Genomic DNA, 20,510 nt, shown 5'->3' on the forward strand with positions numbered 1-20,510 from the left:
AAGGAAAACTCAGTTTTAATATATTGAAAAGGTTTTTCTGTAAATGTTCATATGTTCCAATGGACTGTAGACTAGGACTGACACATTAATTATCTGAATTTGAGAATAAAACTTAGACTCAGTATTTGTTCCTCTTCTTCTTCAGGTAGGAAGGCTACCCGGGGCATTTCATCACAGGAGCTAGGTCAGGGGCTTTCAGGTGAGGAGCAGGATGGGGCCTCTGGGGGTGTGGCTGTGGGAAGCAGCTACAGGGTTACCTTCCTCTCACTCCTCGCCTTCACATTCGCACTGGGGCAAAGGAGAGCTAGGCTTTGTGAGTCAGTGGGAGCGAGTACAAGATAGCACAGGGATCTGGCAGGAAGGAGTAAGGAGGGGTCAGTCCTGGTTACATGAGGAAGAATTCTTAAACCTAGTCAGTTCTGTGACCTGTATGCATGTGAGGCTCCCAGAAAGTTTGCTAGGCACCAGAGTTTTCAGGTGATTAAGGCATGCTCTGGCTTCCCCCCCAAAAAAATACACTATATTTTATAGTATTTCTAGGTCATAACAGTCAGTAGAGGTACTTACCAGGCCAGATATGTCTCAAAGGAGCCCAGGAATCCCATTAAATAATCAGTCTGAATGATGCTTGTGGAACTGGAATATCAGTCTGCAGAATATTGATGTGGACCCTAATATTCCTTTTAGAGTAGAATGTCTCATGCTAATGATGGCTATCCAAGCCATGTTATAAAATTATATACTTTTAAAACTTAAATATCTTAGCCTTGTTTTAACTATGTCTAAATTATGGGTTCTGTTTAATATCATTTGAAACAGTTGAAGTGCATCATATTTCAGTGAATCATTTTACAGTTTTAACCTGTGAATTATGGTTTTTTTTGCCTCAGAATTCACTGATTTATTTTTTTATTTGCCTAAAATTAGAAAGGGATCTTTTTCTCTAATACTTCAAGTTATACTAATGTTTCATCAGTCATAGTATAGTTGACATCCAGTATATCCTGCTTTCCTCTTTGCTTAAAATCAGATTCTAAAATTGATACAAGTTCTCTGACAATTTAATGCCATCCTAGAACCTTCTTTAGACCCTTATATCTTTCTTAGGAAGCAGTCTGTTACTGTACTTACTAGGCAAGATTTCACGGAGACCCTGCTTCTCAATGCTCTACATCTTGAGCAAACATCAATATCCTGGGCCACAGTCTTCAGGTCTACAGTGACTTCCTAGTCAGTGTCAAAAGTGTCAGCTATGGTGATGGCTCCTTCTCCTTTGCTCAAATGTACAAATATTGGTCTTCATTGAAGCTAGGCCTGACACTCAGTTCTCCCTCTCTGTGTTGTATCATCCATTCTTAGTGCTTCACTTAATGTATTAGTCATCATTGAGCTAGTGTTCTTCAGATTCTCATCTCAATCTAACTTTCCCTTCTTATGTGTGCTAGGCAAACATTCAACTGCCAAACCCTTGGGCATATTCGTACTGCTTATCTGCCATTTCTCTTGATACAGTATTCTAAACACTTGTAACTGAACTTTCACAAACATATCTTGTTACCTCCATCCCCAGATCTGTCTTTTTCAGCATTCCTTTTGGAGTTTTAATAACCTAGCTGCTCAAATCAAACTCTTAGAAAAATCATACAGGACTCCATTTAAATCTTCTACAGTTAGAAACTGAGCACTTTAATCCTGTTTCTTGAGTATATCTCAATCCAGGCACGGTGGCACACCTGTAATCATAGTACTTGGGAGGCAGACGAGATTGATCTCTATGAGTTCAAGGCCATTCTGGTCTACATAGGGTGTTCCAAGTCTGTCAGTGAATCATAGTGAGACCCTGTCCCAAAATCAACATTGTGCGTGCGTGTGTGTGCATACGTACATATAACTGTTATTTCTCATCTTGAGGTAAGGCACCATTGTCTCTCTGGTTCTACATATTTTTTCCTACTTTCAGTCATAAGCCATTCTGCACATTGCATGCACCATACTCTATTTACAACATATCTCTAGTTAAACTTTCCTCTGTCTAACATTCTTAGTGTGACATGGAGAGTCTCTTTGATCTGGTATCTGCCCACATCTGTAGCTTCACTTGGTGCTCAACCTCATTGAGCTCTTACACATACTGTTTTTTCTACCTAGAATAATTCTTTCTCCTCCTTGCCCCAACCTGTTGGCTGTCTAGTCATCCATTAGATTTCACCTTAAATGTTGTTTTTCAGACCCCTTCCTTGGGGCTCTCTTCACTCTAGGTCTGGGTGCTTCACATTGTTCATAAGTTTCATGAAGGCAGGGACTGAATTTGGCTCACTGACTATACTTATCTATTATTGCAAATAGACGGAAGAAAGTCTTCATTAATACGGTTTGGATTTTCTTTATACAAATGAATTTGCTTGCCTATGTTCAGAGAATGGCCTGTCATCTCTTCTTGTCATAAAAGGTCTGCATGAGTCCTCATGTAGTCAAGACACCTTGTCTTACAGTTCTTAGCTCAGCATGGAACTTGATTTTTGTAAATGTGCAAATTCTTCCGATGTTCCTTTTATGCCGTTCACAAAATGTTAGTGCACTTGTCTTTCAGATCAGCAACTTACTGAGACTTACAAGCAAGTCTCTTTTTTTTTTTTTCTTTTTAATGCCTGAGCCACCTCTCTTTAACAATACAATACCCCAAGTCCCACGGTGATTGATGTTGATGATGGTGAATCTTTCAATAGTTTGTGTGCATTTTTATCTTTCCTTTATTCTCATCCTCACCATTTCGCTTCCCTTTTTTTTAATCTCCTTCCTTTCCTGTCTTCCCTCTCCCTTTATGTTTCTAGTCCTTACCTCCTACTGTTGACCGCTTGTTGTGCAGCACACTTGCTAGTTACGTAGTAGGAAGAAGGAAAATATTGAATCCTGGTACAGTTGGTTATTTTATAGTATCAAAGAAAATTAAGATTATTTTTTAAAGAAACTTGATAGAACTTTGTAGTAGGTTAAACAGATCATTCTTTTCATGAAGTAAGTTTTACTTCAAGCAGAATTTCATTTAAAAGTTTCATTATTCCTAAGGACCATTATTTGACACATTAAAAAGTATTAGACCACAGTATATGACAAATGGAAAGTAATTTTAAAGCCCTTATAATAGTAGTAAGTTAATTTTCCTGTTCAGGGTTAGAAAGACCAGTGTTAACAAATAGCCTTCATTGTTGGCAAGGTGCAGTGTGTGTCAGTGAGTAGAAAATGATGTTATTTCATTCAGTAAAGCAAGTGCTGGGAGGGTGGAGACACTGACAGAATGACATCATTGTCAGTTGTAATTATATTACATAAAAATTATTTACAACAGTTTTGTGGCTTTTAATTCAAAAGGCAAATTTAAACCATATATTCTCAATTCTTAGAGATCTTCCCCCCTGGTTTTAAATTACCAAATTATACCAGTGTATTTGATTCTAGATTGTTCTATGTTTCCTTTTGCCCTTGTTAAATTAGGGGGACTGCAGGCCATTGCAGAGTTACTGCAGGTGGACTGTGAGATGTATGGGCTTACTAATGACCACTACAGTGTTACTTTAAGACGGTATGCTGGAATGGCTTTGACAAACTTGACCTTTGGAGACGTTGCCAACAAGGTATGTCTTTTATACGATTTACTTTTCAAAATAGCTCAGTTAGAACTTTTTGAACTAAAGAAAGAATTACTTATAACTAGTTTTTTGGCATCTCCCACCGCAGCCCAGTTGAACAGTGACTCCTGGAAGCACCTTTCTCATGGTGACTGCATATCCCTACTTAGTAGGTTGTCTTTTGCCCAAACAAAGCAAAAACACACCTGAAGATGGAGCCCTACACTGAAATTATATTGTTGCACCAATAGCATTGCTCCTCATACCAAGAATGTAGCTAAAAAGGATAGTACCTTTACGTAGCAAGTATAGGTGACCAGCAGCACTATAGAAAGTGATAATAAAACACTGTTCCCAGGAGCGAGAGTAACTCCGTGACAAACAATAGACTTACATATGGAGGCCATCAGACAGAACACCATACTCTGATTTTTACTTACCATTTCTCAGAATTTTGCTTGGGTCTCCTAATTAGATAATGGAAATACATAACAGAAATAGGAGACATCTGTCTTTCATGTAGGTAATCTTTTTCTAGATCTTATACAGGTAAAAATAACATTTATGATTGAAATAAAAGCAGGTCTGAAATTTTGTAGCTAGAAATATAGCCATTTCAGGCAGGTCCCTTGATGACTCCACGTCTACTGTTACAGGCTACGCTGTGTTCTATGAAGGGCTGCATGAGAGCACTTGTGGCCCAGTTAAAATCCGAAAGTGAAGACTTACAGCAGGTACTATTTAGAATTTCTGATGTGTTTCTTGAATATTAAGTTAATGTTCTAATTTATATTAAGCTTTGGCTTAGTATTTAGTGGCTTGTTTTAAAGTATGGTTTTACTAACACTAAAGTAAAGTAAATAATTATATTAAAGTAATTCTTTTTGTCATCCTAGTAACATTTTTGAGAAATTTAATATAGGCAGAACATTCCTACTTTTACTATTATAATCCATCATATTTATTGTGCAAATTAGTGGGCTTCACTTGTGACCTTTCAATACATACAGACACCATGCTTTGATCTGAGAGGTGGAACATTCCTAACCCAAAATCTAAAACCTGAGAGTATTTGGATTCTGCTAACCTGATAACACATGTGGAAAATCTGTGCTATAAAGCTGCTTTGTACACTAAGTTATTAATATACTATAGAAAGTTACCTTCAGCTTATACATGTAAGAAATATATATGTATATATATTTATGGAACATCTCATACCCAGGATATCTCACACACATTCATATATTCAAAAAGCCAAATTTAAAATCAAAACACTTATACAAAGCATTTAGATAGGTTGTATTTAAACTGCAACAGATTCTATTCTTACCTCTAGCATTAGAAACAAAAAAACAATTAGTATTACTCATTTTACATGTAAATCATTCTGAACTTGATTATTTCCAGGTTATTGCAAGTGTTTTGAGGAATTTGTCTTGGCGAGCAGATGTAAATAGCAAAAAGACATTGAGAGAAGTTGGAAGTGTGAAAGCATTGATGGAATGTGCTTTGGAAGTTAAAAAGGTAATGTTAAAATGTTGGGTACTGGAATAGGAGATCCACCAGCCTCTGCCTCTTTAGAGCTGGTATTAAAGGCATACTCCAGCAAAGAGACCCTGTCTAAAACAAGGTAGGAGGCAAGGACCAGCATCAGAGCTTGTCCTAGTTAACTTGCATGTGGTGGCAGGCACACACTATACACAACTCAGCACTTGCATGCTTGTCATACACATGTACATGACAGATCCATATTTAAATGTACATAGACTCTGTATAAAGATATCTTTGAAATTGCTAAGTAGATGATTAGGACTGATACTTCAGGAAAGATCAGTAGCCACTAAATGCTAGAAAGGGTACCTGATGTTATTTGTCCCTAAAAGTACAGTGGGATGCTATTATACCTACCCATCCTGGATTAAAGTTAAAAGATTACCACACGTCAAGGTTGCTGAACATCTGGAAGCATTCTATACCTTATTGTGAATGTGACATTGTATACGCACTTGGGGAGACATTTAGAAGGGATTTTATGTTAAACCTACACCTGCCATACTACCCTGCCGTTCCATTCTTTAAGAATTTGCCCACAGAAACAATAACTAGTGTTCTCATACAGATTTATAAATAATGCTCTTCATAATTTTATAATGGCCAAAGTCAGAAGTAACTGTGATGACTATTGTTATGTAAGCTTTAAAGTAGACACGTGAACGGTGAAATTCTTCACAGCTATAAAAAGAATGAACTGGTTAAAAAGAAAAAAAAGTATTACATGCCTATGGCCCCAGTCTACCCAACAACTTACAGTGGAGGATTACTCCAGCCTATGTGTTGAAGACCTTCCTGAGCATCATTGTGGGGCCCTGGCTTAAAAAAAAATGACAAGAGGGGGGTGATTGTGAGTGTGTGTGTGTGTGTGTGTGTGTGCGCGCATAAGTACATGTGCAAACTAGAGATCTATGTAGGATGTCTTCCTCAATCCCCTCACCTGGTTGTTCAGCTGTTCGGTTGTTTTCAAGAACAGGTCTCTTGTAGCCCAGGGTGAAACTTACTATTCAGCCAAGGATGGCCTAGAACTAATGATCCTCATGCCTCCACCTCCCAAGTGCTGGGAGGACAGACATGTGTCTCACCTCTTGTTTTACACGGTCCCAGGCCTCAGACTCAAGGCTTTATTTGTGCTCAGCAGGCACTTTTATCTGCTGAGGCACATATGTAGCTCTCCACCTTTTTTTCTTATGTGTGGGTGTTTTGTCAGCATGTATGTCTGTGTATCAGATGCATGCCTGCTATCCTCAGAGGCCAGAAACAAAATGTTGGGCTCTTAACTCCCGAGCCTTCATTCTCAGCCCATTTTTGGTAGGATCCTCTCAGTGACCATGGAACACATCTGTTCAGCAAGACTGACCAGATATCTTCCTGTCTTTGCCTTCTGAGCTGCCATATCCAGCTTTTCAAACTCAGGTGTTCATGTTTGTGTGGCAGTCATTTTATCAGATGAACCATCTTCCAGCCCAGAGAACAAATTATTGAAAACTCAGTAAGATGTATTTTTAAAATGTCTCCAGTTGGCTTTTGTTTTTGTTTGTGTGAATGTATGCATGTCTGCTTATCTGCTGGCATCTGTAGACACATGTGGAGGTCAGAGAAAAGTCTCAGGAGTTGATGCTTTTTCCACTGTGAGCTTGAACTCAGGTCCTCAGGCTTGTGTGGCAGTTGCTTTTTATTGACCATCTCATCGCCAGCACACGGGTTATCATGTGAATGGTCTTAATAGTTATCTGTAACCCTGTGTCTAGTTTCTTTGGTTCCTGGAGTTTTCTTTAGCTTGTACTTTCTGAAACTTAGACAGTAGCACCAGATAGAAAGCCATAGAGGGAGAGGTGTTAATTAACCCTTTGCTCATTGAGGATGCTAGTGTTGAAAGCAAGTCAGTGCTTGTCTAGGCCCTGGGATAGAATGAAAAGATAGGGTTAGAGGTATGTGACGAAACCTTGGGAGGTGTAAATGTTTGTTAACTGATTGGAGGAGGGATACCTACATTTAAAGTGATATGTATATGTGAAAGATTTACAGTTTATTTCTCTTCAATAGTAATTCATAAAATTGTTCCAGAAACTTAGTGCTGTGGCTCACACATGCTGTTCACTGAAGCCACCAGTCCTTCCCTCTGCCTGCTTTGCCTTTAGATCTGTTTTTGTTTCAGCTATATATTAAAAATAAAAAGTTCTCCATGGCTTCTAATTCCTAGAGTATCTCTTTTCCTGTAATGACCAAGCCCTAAGTGCTCACTTGCCTTAGTCCCTCCTAACCTGACTCCAGATACTTTTTCCTTTCTCTCAGAGTCTACGGATATTTACTTAATTAGTTTTTTCTTTTGAATTTCCCTGTGCATTATACTTTTTGATCAGTCACTATACTGCAGTTCCTTTCTTTATTTCTAATCTCTAGCCATTTCTTTTCCTTCCCCAGCCCTCCACATCTGTCACTCATCCCATCCCTGTATACTATGCATATAGCTGTACCCCCAGCTTGTAGTCATTTCATCTCTCCTGTAATTTCAACTATAAAACTTGTTAAATGCAGACCCTTGGCCCTTAGCCTGGAATCTCTGGAGCATCTTACACTTAAATCACATTGTAATTAAAATTGAACTCAGGCCGGGCAGTGGTGGCACACACCTTTAATCCTAGCACTTGGGAGGCAGGGGCAGGTGGATTTCTGAGTTCGAGGCCAGCCTGGTCTACAGAGTGAGTTCCAGGACAGCCAGAGCTATAGAGAGAAACCTGTCTCAGAAGAAAAAAAAAAAATTGAACTCAGGACCTTCTCATTTGTGTGTGTGCATGTATATTTTGGGTGTTTTGTTGCTTTATTTGTCTTGTTGTTTTAAGACTGGGTGTTGTGTGGAGAATCTGGCCTTGCTTCTGTACCAATCCTTCTGTCTTAGCCTCCCAAGTGCTGGATTTCAGACTTGAGCTAGCTAGCTAATGAGTTACATGAAACTGGCCGTTTATGTAAGGCACCATGAGTTACTGGGAATTAGGTTCTTTGAGTCTGCATAAGACACTGGGGTTGAGACTCCAAGTAGTTCCTGGTGGGAATTCTGTTTCTGGTGTTTTCTCTCTTATGTCATCTGTTATCCTCCTACACAGTGTCGTCTCCTTTGTGAGATATTTTTTTTTTTACTGTTTTGCATCTGGATTGTCTGGATTGTCTCTTGTTCTGATAGGAACATTCCTAATAAAGATTCCTTGATGATGTCATTAAAAAACACGATATTTGGAGTATGACAAATTGTAACCAAATACTATTAATATCAAGTGTTTCTACAGCAATTAAAAATTTTGTATGTGAGGGAGCTTGGGCCTTTTTGTAACTTGTAGTTTCTTTAGGAGTTTTAAGAATTTGTGAGCTAGAGAGATGGCTTAACAATTAAGAACACTGACTGCTCTTCCAGAGGTCCTAAGTTCAGTTCCAAGCATCTACATGCTGGTTCATAACCATCTGTAATGGGGTCTGATGCCCTCTTTGTGTGTGGTGCACGCCTTTAATCCTCATTCTCTGGAGGCAGAGGCAGGCAGATCTCTGTATGATTTTGAGGCCAGCCTGGTCTACAGAGTGAGTTCCAGGACAGCCGGGGCTACACAGAGAAACCCTGTCTCAAAAAACAAAAAGAAAAATAATTTGTTTTCTAGTACTTTTCAGAAGTCATTTTTTTTACTCAGCATCACATGAATACATAAACTTGTTTTTAATACAAATAGAATATCATATAACCTGTTCTTCAGCATGTCGTCATTCAGTACTTAGATATCTTTACATATCCACACATAGTATATGAGGTATTTTAGTTGAGTTTCTGTTATCCTGATAATATTATATTGTGGTAATGAATATCCATTCTGTATCTTGTAAAGATACACGGCCATTAATTTAATGCTGTATTGATTTATAGACACAGACCTGACCTAAATTTCATTTTGTGTGAAACTGATTTACTAGTGAAGAGTGTCAGAAGAGAGACTAAAAGAAAAAAAGACCCTAACTAAAAGACACATACTCTGTTTCAATCGTGAATAGGAATCAACCCTCAAAAGCGTCTTGAGTGCCTTATGGAACCTGTCTGCACACTGCACTGAGAATAAGGCTGACATATGTGCTGTGGACGGAGCACTGGCTTTTCTGGTTGGCACCCTCACTTACCGAAGCCAGACAAATACTTTAGCCATTATTGAAAGTGGAGGTGGGATATTACGGAATGTGTCCAGCTTGATAGCTACAAATGAAGACCACAGGTATATACCAAGTTCTGTACTACTTTTAAGTAGATTATTACAGAGTTTATTCCTTTAGAAAGACCTAATTCTAAACTATCTTGTATTATTATGAAAGCTTTAAGCAAAGAGGCCTTATTGTAGTGCAAAGATAACTATCAACTCCAAAAATAACTCATTTTGATGTTGTTGCTAATAAAGCTCAAAGTATCCTATAGGAATCTACAAATGAATGGTAGAAAAAGGAATAAAAGTCAAATTAATTCTCCCCTATTTAGATGGCATAAATAAATACAAAGCTAATTTTTAATCAAAGGAAAGCCTCTGAGTATGTGGGAAATAGAAAGGCTCATCATTTTCCTAACGATGTCTTGCCCAGTTTTGTTGCTTATTATACCCTTGACAGCCAATTTTAAAGTAAAATAGAATATGTTATTACCAGATGTTAATTTACTTTATATTTAAAAGACTGCAGATCTCTCCAAGACCCAGAGCTCGTTATATTATTAGCCCTTATATTTATATGCTTCTTATATTTTTAAAACCTATACTTTTTGTTATTTTTTTTAAAATAATGCTTCTGTGTACAGTCTGCCAAAGAGTGCTTTGGACTTGGTGACTCCCTGAGCTCATTCCCTCTGAAGTAGGCTTGCTGCACTGGAAGCATGCTCTGCTCCCCGACCACAGATGCTCTGGCAGGCGCTTGTCTTCTGCTTCCAAGACACCTCAGTATTCAACATTGTCGCTCACTGTACATCAAATTGGCACAGTCCCTGTTTAAAATTTCAGGATGTGTTTATAATCATTAAGTTAGAGAACTATTACTATGTAAATACACAAAATATATCTGCTCAAAAAATAAAAATCCTTTTTCTTATACTAGATCAGAATAGGACACAGAATAAATAAAACATAACACTATTACTACTTTTGGAATGATAGATGATACTTGGATAAAATAAACATTAAATGAACCAAGAGAACAAAAAGAGAGGAGATATGCTTGGAGTTCACAAGATAGTTGATACCTGTTGTGTTTAGTAATCGTTTTGTGTTTAAAATTGTTTTCTGCCCCTTTATTTGTTGTCACTAATCATATTTTCCCCTTAATCTCACATGTTTTTGTTTTAATTTAGGCAAATCCTAAGAGAGAACAATTGCCTACAAACTTTATTGCAGCACTTGAAATCTCACAGCTTGACAATAGTCAGTAATGCATGTGGAACTTTGTGGAATCTCTCAGCAAGAAATCCTAAAGACCAGGAAGCCTTGTGGGACATGGGGGCAGTGAGCATGCTCAAGAACCTCATTCATTCCAAGCACAAAATGATTGCTATGGGAAGTGCAGCAGCTTTAAGGAATCTCATGGCAAATAGACCTGCAAAGTATAAGGATGCCAATATTATGTCTCCTGGTTCAAGTTTGCCATCCCTTCACGTTAGGAAACAGAAAGCTCTAGAAGCAGAATTAGATGCTCAGCATTTATCAGAAACCTTTGACAACATTGACAACTTAAGTCCCAAGGCATCTCATCGTAGTAAGCAGAGACACAAGCCGAATCTTTATGGTGACTATGTTTTTGACACCAATCGACATGATGATAATAGGTCAGACAATTTTAATACTGGAAACATGACTGTTCTTTCACCATATTTAAATACTACGGTATTGCCCAGCTCTTCTTCCTCAAGGGGAAGTTTAGACAGTTCTCGTTCTGAGAAAGACAGAAGTTTGGAGAGAGAACGAGGTATTGGCCTCAGTGCTTACCATCCAGCAACAGAAAATCCAGGAACCTCTTCAAAACGAGGCTTGCAGATCACTACCACTGCAGCCCAGATAGCCAAAGTCATGGAAGAAGTATCAGCCATTCATACCTCCCAGGACGACAGAAGTTCTGCTTCTACCACCGAGTTCCATTGTGTGGCAGACGACAGGAGTACAGCACGAAGAAGCTCTGCCTCCCACACACATTCAAACACATACAACTTCACTAAGTCAGAAAATTCAAATAGGACATGCTCTATGCCTTATGCCAAAGTGGAATATAAAAGATCTTCAAATGATAGCTTAAATAGTGTCACTAGTAGTGATGGATATGGTAAAAGAGGCCAGATGAAGCCCTCAGTTGAATCCTATTCTGAAGACGATGAAAGTAAGTTTTGTAGTTATGGTCAGTATCCAGCTGACCTAGCCCATAAGATACACAGTGCAAATCACATGGATGATAATGATGGAGAACTGGATACACCAATAAATTACAGTCTTAAATATTCAGATGAGCAGTTGAACTCAGGAAGGCAGAGTCCCTCACAGAATGAACGGTGGGCAAGACCCAAGCATGTGATAGAAGATGAAATAAAGCAAAATGAGCAAAGACAATCAAGAAGCCAGAACACCAATTATCCTGTCTATTCTGAGAATACTGATGACAAACACCTCAAATTCCAAACACATTTTGGACAACAAGAGTGTGTTTCCCCATTTAGGTCTAGGGGAACCAGTGGTTCTGAAACAAATCGTATGGGTTCTAGTCATGCAATTAATCAAAATGTAAATCAGTCTTTGTGTCAGGAAGATGATTATGAAGATGATAAACCTACCAACTACAGTGAACGTTATTCTGAGGAAGAACAACATGAAGAAGAAGAAGAGAGACCAACAAATTATAGCATAAAATATAATGAAGAGAAACATCATGTGGATCAGCCTATTGATTATAGTTTAAAATATGCCACTGACATTTCTTCCTCACAGAAACCATCATTTTCATTCTCAAAGAACTCATCAGCACAAAGCACTAAAACTGAACATGCCTCTCCAAGCAGTGAGCATGCATCTGCACCTTCATCTAGTGCCAAAAGGCAGGATCAGCTGCTTCCAAGGTCAGCACAGAGAAACAGTCAAACTCAAAAAGGGACTACTTGCAAAGTCCCCTCCATCAACCAAGAAACAATACAGACTTACTGTGTAGAAGACACTCCGATATGTTTCTCAAGGTGCAGTTCATTATCATCGCTGTCATCAGCTGAAGATGAAATAGGATGTGATCAGACAACACAGGAAGCAGATTCTGCTAATACTCTGCAGATAGCTGAAATAAAAGAGAATGATGTAACTCGGTCAACTGAAGATCCTGCGACTGAAGTTCCTTCAGTGTCCCAGAATGCTAGAACCAAACCCAGCAGACTGCAGGCTTCTGGCTTATCTTCAGAATCAACCAGGCATAAAGGTGTTGAGTTTTCTTCGGGAGCCAAATCTCCCTCCAAAAGTGGTGCTCAGACACCCAAAAGTCCCCCAGAACACTATGTCCAGGAGACTCCACTTGTATTCAGCAGGTGTACTTCTGTCAGCTCACTTGACAGTTTTGAGAGTCGCTCCATTGCCAGCTCTGTTCAGAGTGAGCCATGTAGTGGAATGGTGAGTGGCATTATAAGCCCCAGTGACCTTCCAGATAGCCCTGGGCAGACCATGCCACCAAGCAGAAACAAAACCCCTCCACCTCCTCCACAGACAGTGCAGACCAAGAGAGAGGCACCAAAAAGCAAAGCACCTGCTGCTGAGAAGAGAGAGAGTGGGCCTAAGCAGACGGCCGTAAACGCTGCTGTGCAGAGGGTGCAGGTCCCTCCAGACGCCGATACTCTGCTACACTTCGCCACAGAAAGTACTCCAGACGGCTTTTCTTGTTCCTCCAGCCTAAGTGCTCTGAGCCTGGATGAGCCATTTATACAGAAGGATGTGGAATTAAGAATAATGCCTCCAGTTCAGGAAAATGACAATGGGAATGAGACGGAAGCAGAACAGCCTGAAGAATCAAATGAAGAACAGGATAAAGAGGTAGAAAAGCCTGACTCTGAAAAAGACTTATTAGATGATTCTGATGATGATGATATTGAAATATTAGAAGAATGTATTATTTCAGCCATGCCAACCAAGTCATCACGCAAAGCCAAAAAGCTAGCCCAGACTGCTTCAAAATTACCTCCACCTGTGGCAAGGAAACCAAGTCAGCTGCCTGTGTATAAACTTCTGCCGTCACAGAACAGGCTGCAGGCACAAAAACATGTTAGCTTTACACCAGGGGATGATGTGCCCCGAGTGTACTGTGTAGAAGGAACACCTATAAACTTTTCTACGGCAACATCTCTAAGTGATCTGACAATAGAATCCCCTCCAAATGAGTTGGCAGCTGGAGATGGGGTTAGAGCAGGTGTGCAGTCAGGTGAATTTGAAAAACGAGATACCATTCCTACAGAAGGCAGAAGTACAGAGGAGGCTCAGAGAGGAAAAGTCTCATCTATAGTTATACCAGACCTGGATGACAACAAAGCAGAGGAAGGAGATATTCTTGCAGAATGTATCAATTCTGCTATGCCCAAAGGAAAAAGCCACAAGCCTTTCCGAGTGAAAAAGATAATGGACCAAGTCCAACAAGCATCCGTGACTTCATCTGGAACTAACAAAAACCAAATAGACACTAAGAAAAAGAAGCCTACTTCACCAGTAAAGCCCATGCCACAAAGTACTGAATACAGAACGCATGTGAGAAGGAATACAGACTCAAAAGTTAACGTAAACACTGAAGAAACTTTCTCAGACAACAAAGACTCAAAGAAACAGAGCTTAAAAAACAATCCCAAGGACTTCAACGATAAGCTACCAAACAATGAAGACAGAGTCCGGGGAAGCTTCACTTTTGACTCACCGCATCATTACACCCCTATTGAAGGAACTCCTTACTGCTTTTCACGGAATGATTCTTTGAGTTCTCTAGATTTTGATGATGACGATGTTGACCTTTCCAGGGAAAAGGCTGAGTTAAGAAAGGGCAAAGAAAGTAAGGATTCTGAAGCCAAAGTTTCCTGCCACACAGAGCCAAACTCAAGCCAGCAGTCAGCCAGTAAGTCACAGGCTAGTATAAAACATCCAGTAAACAGAGGCCAGTCCAAACCAGTGCTGCAGAAGCAACCCGCTTTCCCCCAGTCCTCCAAAGACGTACCAGACAGGGGGGCGGCAGCAGACGAAAAACTGCAGAATTTTGCTATTGAAAATACTCCAGTTTGCTTTTCTCGAAATTCTTCTCTGAGTTCCCTTAGTGACATTGACCAAGAAAACAACAATAACAAAGAAAATGAACCAATCAAAGAAGCTGAACCTACCAACTCACAAGGAGAACCAAGTAAGCCTCAGGCATCTGGGTATGCGCCCAAGTCATTTCATGTTGAAGACACCCCTGTCTGTTTCTCAAGAAACAGCTCTCTCAGTTCTCTTAGCATTGACTCTGAGGACGATCTGTTGCAGGAGTGTATAAGTTCTGCCATGCCAAAAAAGAAAAGGCCTTCAAGACTCAAGGGTGAGAGTGAAAAGCAGAGTCCTAGAAAAGTGGGTGGCATATTAGCTGAAGATCTGACACTTGATTTGAAAGATATACAGAGGCCAGATTCAGAACATGGTTTATCCCCCGATTCAGAAAATTTTGACTGGAAAGCTATTCAGGAAGGTGCAAACTCCATAGTAAGTAGTTTGCACCAAGCTGCTGCTGCCGCTGCATGTTTATCTAGACAAGCGTCATCTGATTCAGATTCCATTCTGTCACTGAAGTCTGGCATTTCCCTGGGATCTCCTTTTCATCTTACACCTGATCAAGAGGAAAAGCCATTCACAAGTAATAAAGGCCCAAGAATTCTCAAACCTGGAGAGAAAAGCACATTAGAAGCAAAAAAAATTGAATCTGAAAACAAAGGAATCAAAGGTGGGAAAAAGGTTTATAAAAGCTTGATTACGGGAAAGATTCGATCTAACTCAGAAATTTCCAGCCAAATGAAACAACCCCTTCAGACAAACATGCCTTCAATCTCAAGAGGCAGGACAATGATTCACATACCAGGGGTTCGGAATAGCTCCTCAAGTACAAGTCCTGTCTCTAAAAAAGGCCCACCCCTCAAGCCTCCAGCCTCTAAGAGCCCCAGTGAAGGTCCAGTAGCTTCCACGTCTCCTCGTGGAACTAAGCCAGCAGTGAAGTCAGAGCTGAGCCCTATTACCAGGCAAACTTCCCAGATTAGTGGGTCAAATAAGGGGTCTTCTAGATCAGGATCTAGAGACTCCACTCCCTCAAGACCTACACAGCAACCATTAAGTAGGCCAATGCAGTCTCCAGGGCGAAACTCAATTTCTCCTGGTAGAAATGGAATAAGCCCTCCTAACAAACTGTCTCAGCTGCCCAGAACATCATCTCCCAGTACTGCTTCAACTAAGTCCTCGGGTTCTGGGAAAATGTCGTACACGTCCCCAGGCAGGCAGCTGAGCCAACACAATCTTACCAAACAAGGAGGTTTATCCAAGAATGCCAGCAGTATCCCCAGAAGTGAGTCAGCATCTAAAGGACTGAACCAGATGAATAACGGCAATGGGTCAAATAAAAAGGTAGAACTTTCTAGAATGTCTTCAACTAAATCAAGTGGAAGTGAATCGGACAGGTCAGAAAGACCTGCATTAGTACGCCAGTCTACTTTCATCAAAGAAGCCCCAAGCCCAACCCTGAGGAGGAAACTGGAGGAGTCTGCCTCATTTGAATCCCTTTCTCCATCTTCTAGACCAGACTCTCCCACCAGGTCCCAGGCACAGACCCCAGTTTTAAGCCCTTCCCTTCCTGACATGTCTCTGTCCACACATCCATCTGTCCAGGCAGGTGGTTGGCGAAAGCTCCCACCTAATCTCAGCCCCACTATAGAGTATAATGATGGAAGACCCGCCAAACGGCACGATATTGCACGCTCCCATTCTGAAAGTCCGTCCAGACTACCAATCAACCGGGCAGGAACCTGGAAACGTGAGCACAGCAAACATTCCTCATCCCTTCCTCGAGTGAGCACTTGGAGAAGAACTGGAAGCTCATCTTCTATTCTTTCTGCCTCATCAGAGTCCAGTGAAAAAGCAAAAAGTGAGGATGAAAAGCATGTGAACTCCATGCCAGGACCCAGACAAATGAAAGAAAACCAGGTACCCACAAAAGGAACATGGAGGAAAATAAAGGAAAGTGAAATTTCTCCCACGAGCATGGTTTCTCAGACCACTTCCTCAGGTGCTGCCAGTGGTGCTGAATCAAAGACTTTGATCTATCAAATGGCACCTGCTGTTTCTAAAACAGAGGATGTTTGGGTGAGAATTGAGGACTGCCCCATTAACAACCCTAGATCTGGAAGATCTCCCACAGGTAACACTCCCCCAGTGATTGACAGTGTTTCAGAAAAGGGAAATCCAAGCATTAAAGATTCAAAAGACACCCAAGGAAAACAAAGTGTGGGCAATGGCAGTCCTGTGCAAACTGTGGGTCTGGAAACCCGCCTGAACTCCTTTATTCAGGTAGAGGCCCCAGAACAGAAAGGAACTGAGGCAAAACCAGGACAGAGTAACCCTGTCCCTATAGCAGAGACTGGTGAGACTTGTATAGCAGAGCGCACCCCTTTCAGTTCAAGTAGCTCCAGCAAACACAGTTCACCTAGTGGGACTGTTGCTGCTAGAGTGACACCTTTTAATTACAACCCTAGCCCTAGGAAAAGCAGCGCAGACAGCACCTCAGCCCGGCCATCTCAGATCCCCACGCCAGTGAGCAACAACACAAAGAAGAGAGATTCAAAGACTGACAGCACAGAATCCAGTGGAGCCCAAAGTCCTAAGCGCCATTCTGGGTCTTACCTCGTGACGTCTGTTTAAAAAAGCTGGAAGGACAAACGTAGGAAAAAGCTGGTGTTAATCACAACTGCTGTATAGAGACTTTATTTCAAAGAAAACTTTAAAGGTTGAAAATTTTTGTAAATAGGTTTGATTCTTGTTAGAGGGGTTTTGTTCTGGAAACCGTATTTAATAGTACACTTTGTCCTCACTGGTCATTTTGGGAGGCACTCTTGTTAGGTAGGAAACAATGGTAAAGCCAAGTATATTTGTACAGTGTGTTTTCCATGTATTTAAGTAGCATCCATCCCATTGTCCTTTAATTATCGCCTGTCTTAAAATAACACTACAGATAGAAACTATATGATATATTGCTGTTATCAATCATTTTTAGATTATAAAATAAACTTACATCAGGGAGAAATTGGTATTTATGCAAAAAAAATAGTCCTTGTGAATCCATCTAATGTCATAATTAATCATGTGGCTGTGAAATTCACAGTAATATGGTTCCCAATGAATATGTTTACCCAGCCTGCTTTGCTTTACTGCATGAATGAAACTGACGGTTCAATTTCAGAAGTAACGATTAATGATTCTGTGGTCACATGGTGTGCATAGAGATAGGTACAGTATAACAATTCACACTATTTTGTGCTCAAATCCGTGTAACTGTAAAGCATTGAATGAAACTATTTTAACTGAACTAGATTTTATCAAAAGTAGGTAGAATTTTTGCTATGCTGTAACTGTTGTATATTCTGGTATTTGAGGTGAGATGGCTGCTCTTTTATTAATGAGACATGAGTTGTGTCTCAAACTAAATGAACATTTCAGAATAAATTATTGCTGTATGTAAACTATTACTGAAATTGGAATTTGTTTGAGGGTCTTATTTCACATTTGTATTAACTATCAAAGGGGTCTCTTTTAAAAGCGAAATGTAAATTTTTTTCTTCAGATTCTATGCATTAAGAGTAAAATTTCCTCTTGCTGTAATAAAGACAACTGAAGAAGATTGTTGACACTTAACCATTCCTAAAATTTATTTTTATGTAATTAGCACCTCTCAATGTTTGGTATTCCACTTTTTTTCTTACTCCTTTGGAGTCTGATAAAACAAATGCCTATACTAGCTAGCACAAGACTAGGCACTGGACATATAGGCCGACATAGAAGATCTCCTTCTCCTTAATAGAATCCATACTTGAAAACGTTAATTCTTGACAGGCACCAGTTCTGTCTTTCAGGCTCTCCAATGCAGCTGTCTTTCCCTGCCATCCTCGCTGTACTGACTCTCTGTACTCTGAAGTAAATGCCTACTACCACTCTGTGTATTAAGGCAGAGTTTTTTTGCAACCAGGCATAGTCAGTATTTTCTCATACTCAAAAAATATGTCAGTGAAGTGTCAGAGGAATGTAATGCTGTTATGATAATATTTCAAGAAGGATTCAAAAGAGGGCCAGTGAGATGGCTTAGTGGGTAAAGGTGATTGCTGCCAAGCCTGAAGGTCCAGTTCGGTTCACAGGATGCACGTGGGGAAAGGAAATACCCAACTCACAAAGTTATCCTCTGACCTCCATACAGCTGTCTTAGCACATTTGCATGTGTGCACACACAAATTTCTTGTTATCCGTGGGAATATTCAGGGATAACTAGATAGCCCAGCAGGTTAAGCCTGATGACATGAAGTCTGTCCCCAGAACCAAACAAAAGTGTAAACCGCACTCTAACCTCCACACACGCTCCATCACTAGTAAATAAATAGAAAGGCAGAAGGTTTTGTTTTGTTTTTAATGGGTGCGGTGATTGGGATGTTATTAAGTGCCCACTGTCCATATGGCAGAGGGCATCCTTCATGAATGAGAATACACTGACACACTTAATAGCCAAGCTTTCAGTTTTTGTCAGAGTTTATCTGAAGTTGTTTCATAACAGTATTCTATATTATTCTCCAAGGCTGCCATAAGCAATGGGAAATGAGAATATAGGTCATACCTGTTTTCTTTTCATTCCTAGTTTTCCATTAGAATTACTGCACGTCATTTTTTATAAGGCACTTCAAGCAGTTTTGTGGAAAGAGATGGGATTTTAGAATAAAATTGCCTTTTAATTCATGTTTTAGGAAATTTAATTTGGAAGTAAGAGAAGAGTCATTCCACCTATTGGAGACTAAATTCCCATGGACAGCCCTACTGGGAAGCGTCTGTCTTGTGTTGTCCCTTGAAGATGAAGTTGTTGGATGAAACCCTTTGGCTAGAGATAATGGCTATGAATGTACAGGGGCTGGCCTTAGTTGTGCTCTGAGAAGTTCACTGGATGATTCCGTAACTGATAGCAGGCCAAATACTCCTGGCTTTTGCTTGTTTCAGACAGCACAGTAAGCTGTCTGGGGATTGGTTACAGGATGCTTATTAAAAGGGCAAGAATTTACTTAGCTTTGGACTGCAGCAAAGAAAACCTAAGGTGGCAATTTCAAACAGGTGTGTTTGGATCACCAGAAGTGTTCATTACATCATATCTGGGCACATACCCCCAGTTTGATAGAGCTGATCTGGAGGGAGCTGTAAGAATTTGCATCTCTGATATATTTAGGGATGGTGGGTGGTATGTGGGCTTCTGGTATGGGGACCATACTTGGAAAATTACTGTCCTAAGTATGCACAGCACAGTTCTTAATAAGCAAATAAGTTTCTAACCCACCAAGTAAATGCTCCTTGGCATGGAGGACTTAAACACTGAGTTCTCCAGTCTCGTAGCCTATGTCAGCTCACAGTAGGGAGTAAATCCACCATACTAATGAATATGAAATTCAACATGTCTACTGCCTCTGAATATCAGCTCTTGTCCCCTTTGAAATAGCTACTGTTAAAAGAAGGGGCGTGGGGGGGCAGGATGCTTAAAAATACTTAGTTTCGATGGGCAGTAAGAAGCTATGGAAAGGGAAATTCAAGATGAGGGAAGATTGGTTATAAGTGAAAGGAAACTTCAGTTTGTTAGTACACAGAAGTGATTATTTGATGAAAGATTTTATATTTGATAATGAACTTTACAAACTACCAGGGTGCTAACTAGGTAAATAAATAAAAGATAAGCCCTGTAGGTATCAACCAGCAATAAGTAATGTCGGAGTTTATAGTGTAAAGTGTGGATCATGTTACCACAAAGTTAATTGAAAGATGACTTTGTTGCTGAAAATGGGAGATGGCCACCAGGGTTTCTTTGCAGTTAAGAAAATGAAAAAATTAAACTGTCCAAAGCTAAAGGGTTTACATGGTCAGATAATTCAGATATACCAAACAACTTTTCAAGAGTCAAGGCTGAAATAGAGTGTATATCCTTTCTCATTGTCTAGTAAGCCTACTTTCCTTGTGTGCTAACCTTAGAAAACTACTTTGTAATGTGGAACTCTCTGAACTGTGACTTCTGTAAACC

General features: G+C 40.0%; 1 protein-coding gene across 15 annotated transcripts in view; it reads left to right on the plus strand.

The window, feature by feature from the left end:
• Positions 1–18,099, plus strand: part of Apc (APC regulator of WNT signaling pathway) — a 93,095-nt gene extending 74,996 nt beyond the window's left edge. For 9 of the 15 annotated variants that reach the window (XM_031365279.1, XM_031365278.1, XM_031365286.1 and 6 more), the window contains 5 exons: positions 3,493–3,632; positions 4,283–4,360; positions 5,037–5,153; positions 9,213–9,427; positions 10,543–18,099. In XM_031365279.1, coding sequence (XP_031221139.1) covers positions 3,493–3,632; positions 4,283–4,360; positions 5,037–5,153; positions 9,213–9,427; positions 10,543–17,116 — 7,124 coding nt within the window. In that variant the 3' untranslated portion in view covers positions 17,117–18,099. Of the gene's footprint in view, positions 1–145; positions 200–3,492; positions 3,633–4,282; positions 4,361–5,036; positions 5,154–9,212; positions 9,428–10,542 lie in introns of all 15 variants that reach the window. The other 6 variants (XM_031365274.1, XM_031365285.1, XM_031365275.1 and 3 more) reach the window with 1 other exon arrangement.
• Positions 18,100–20,510: the final 2,411 nt, after the last annotated feature.

The sequence above is a fragment of the Mastomys coucha genome, unplaced genomic scaffold, assembly GCF_008632895.1.
Source record: "Mastomys coucha isolate ucsf_1 unplaced genomic scaffold, UCSF_Mcou_1 pScaffold13, whole genome shotgun sequence".
Lineage (NCBI taxonomy): Eukaryota > Metazoa > Chordata > Mammalia > Rodentia > Muridae > Mastomys > Mastomys coucha.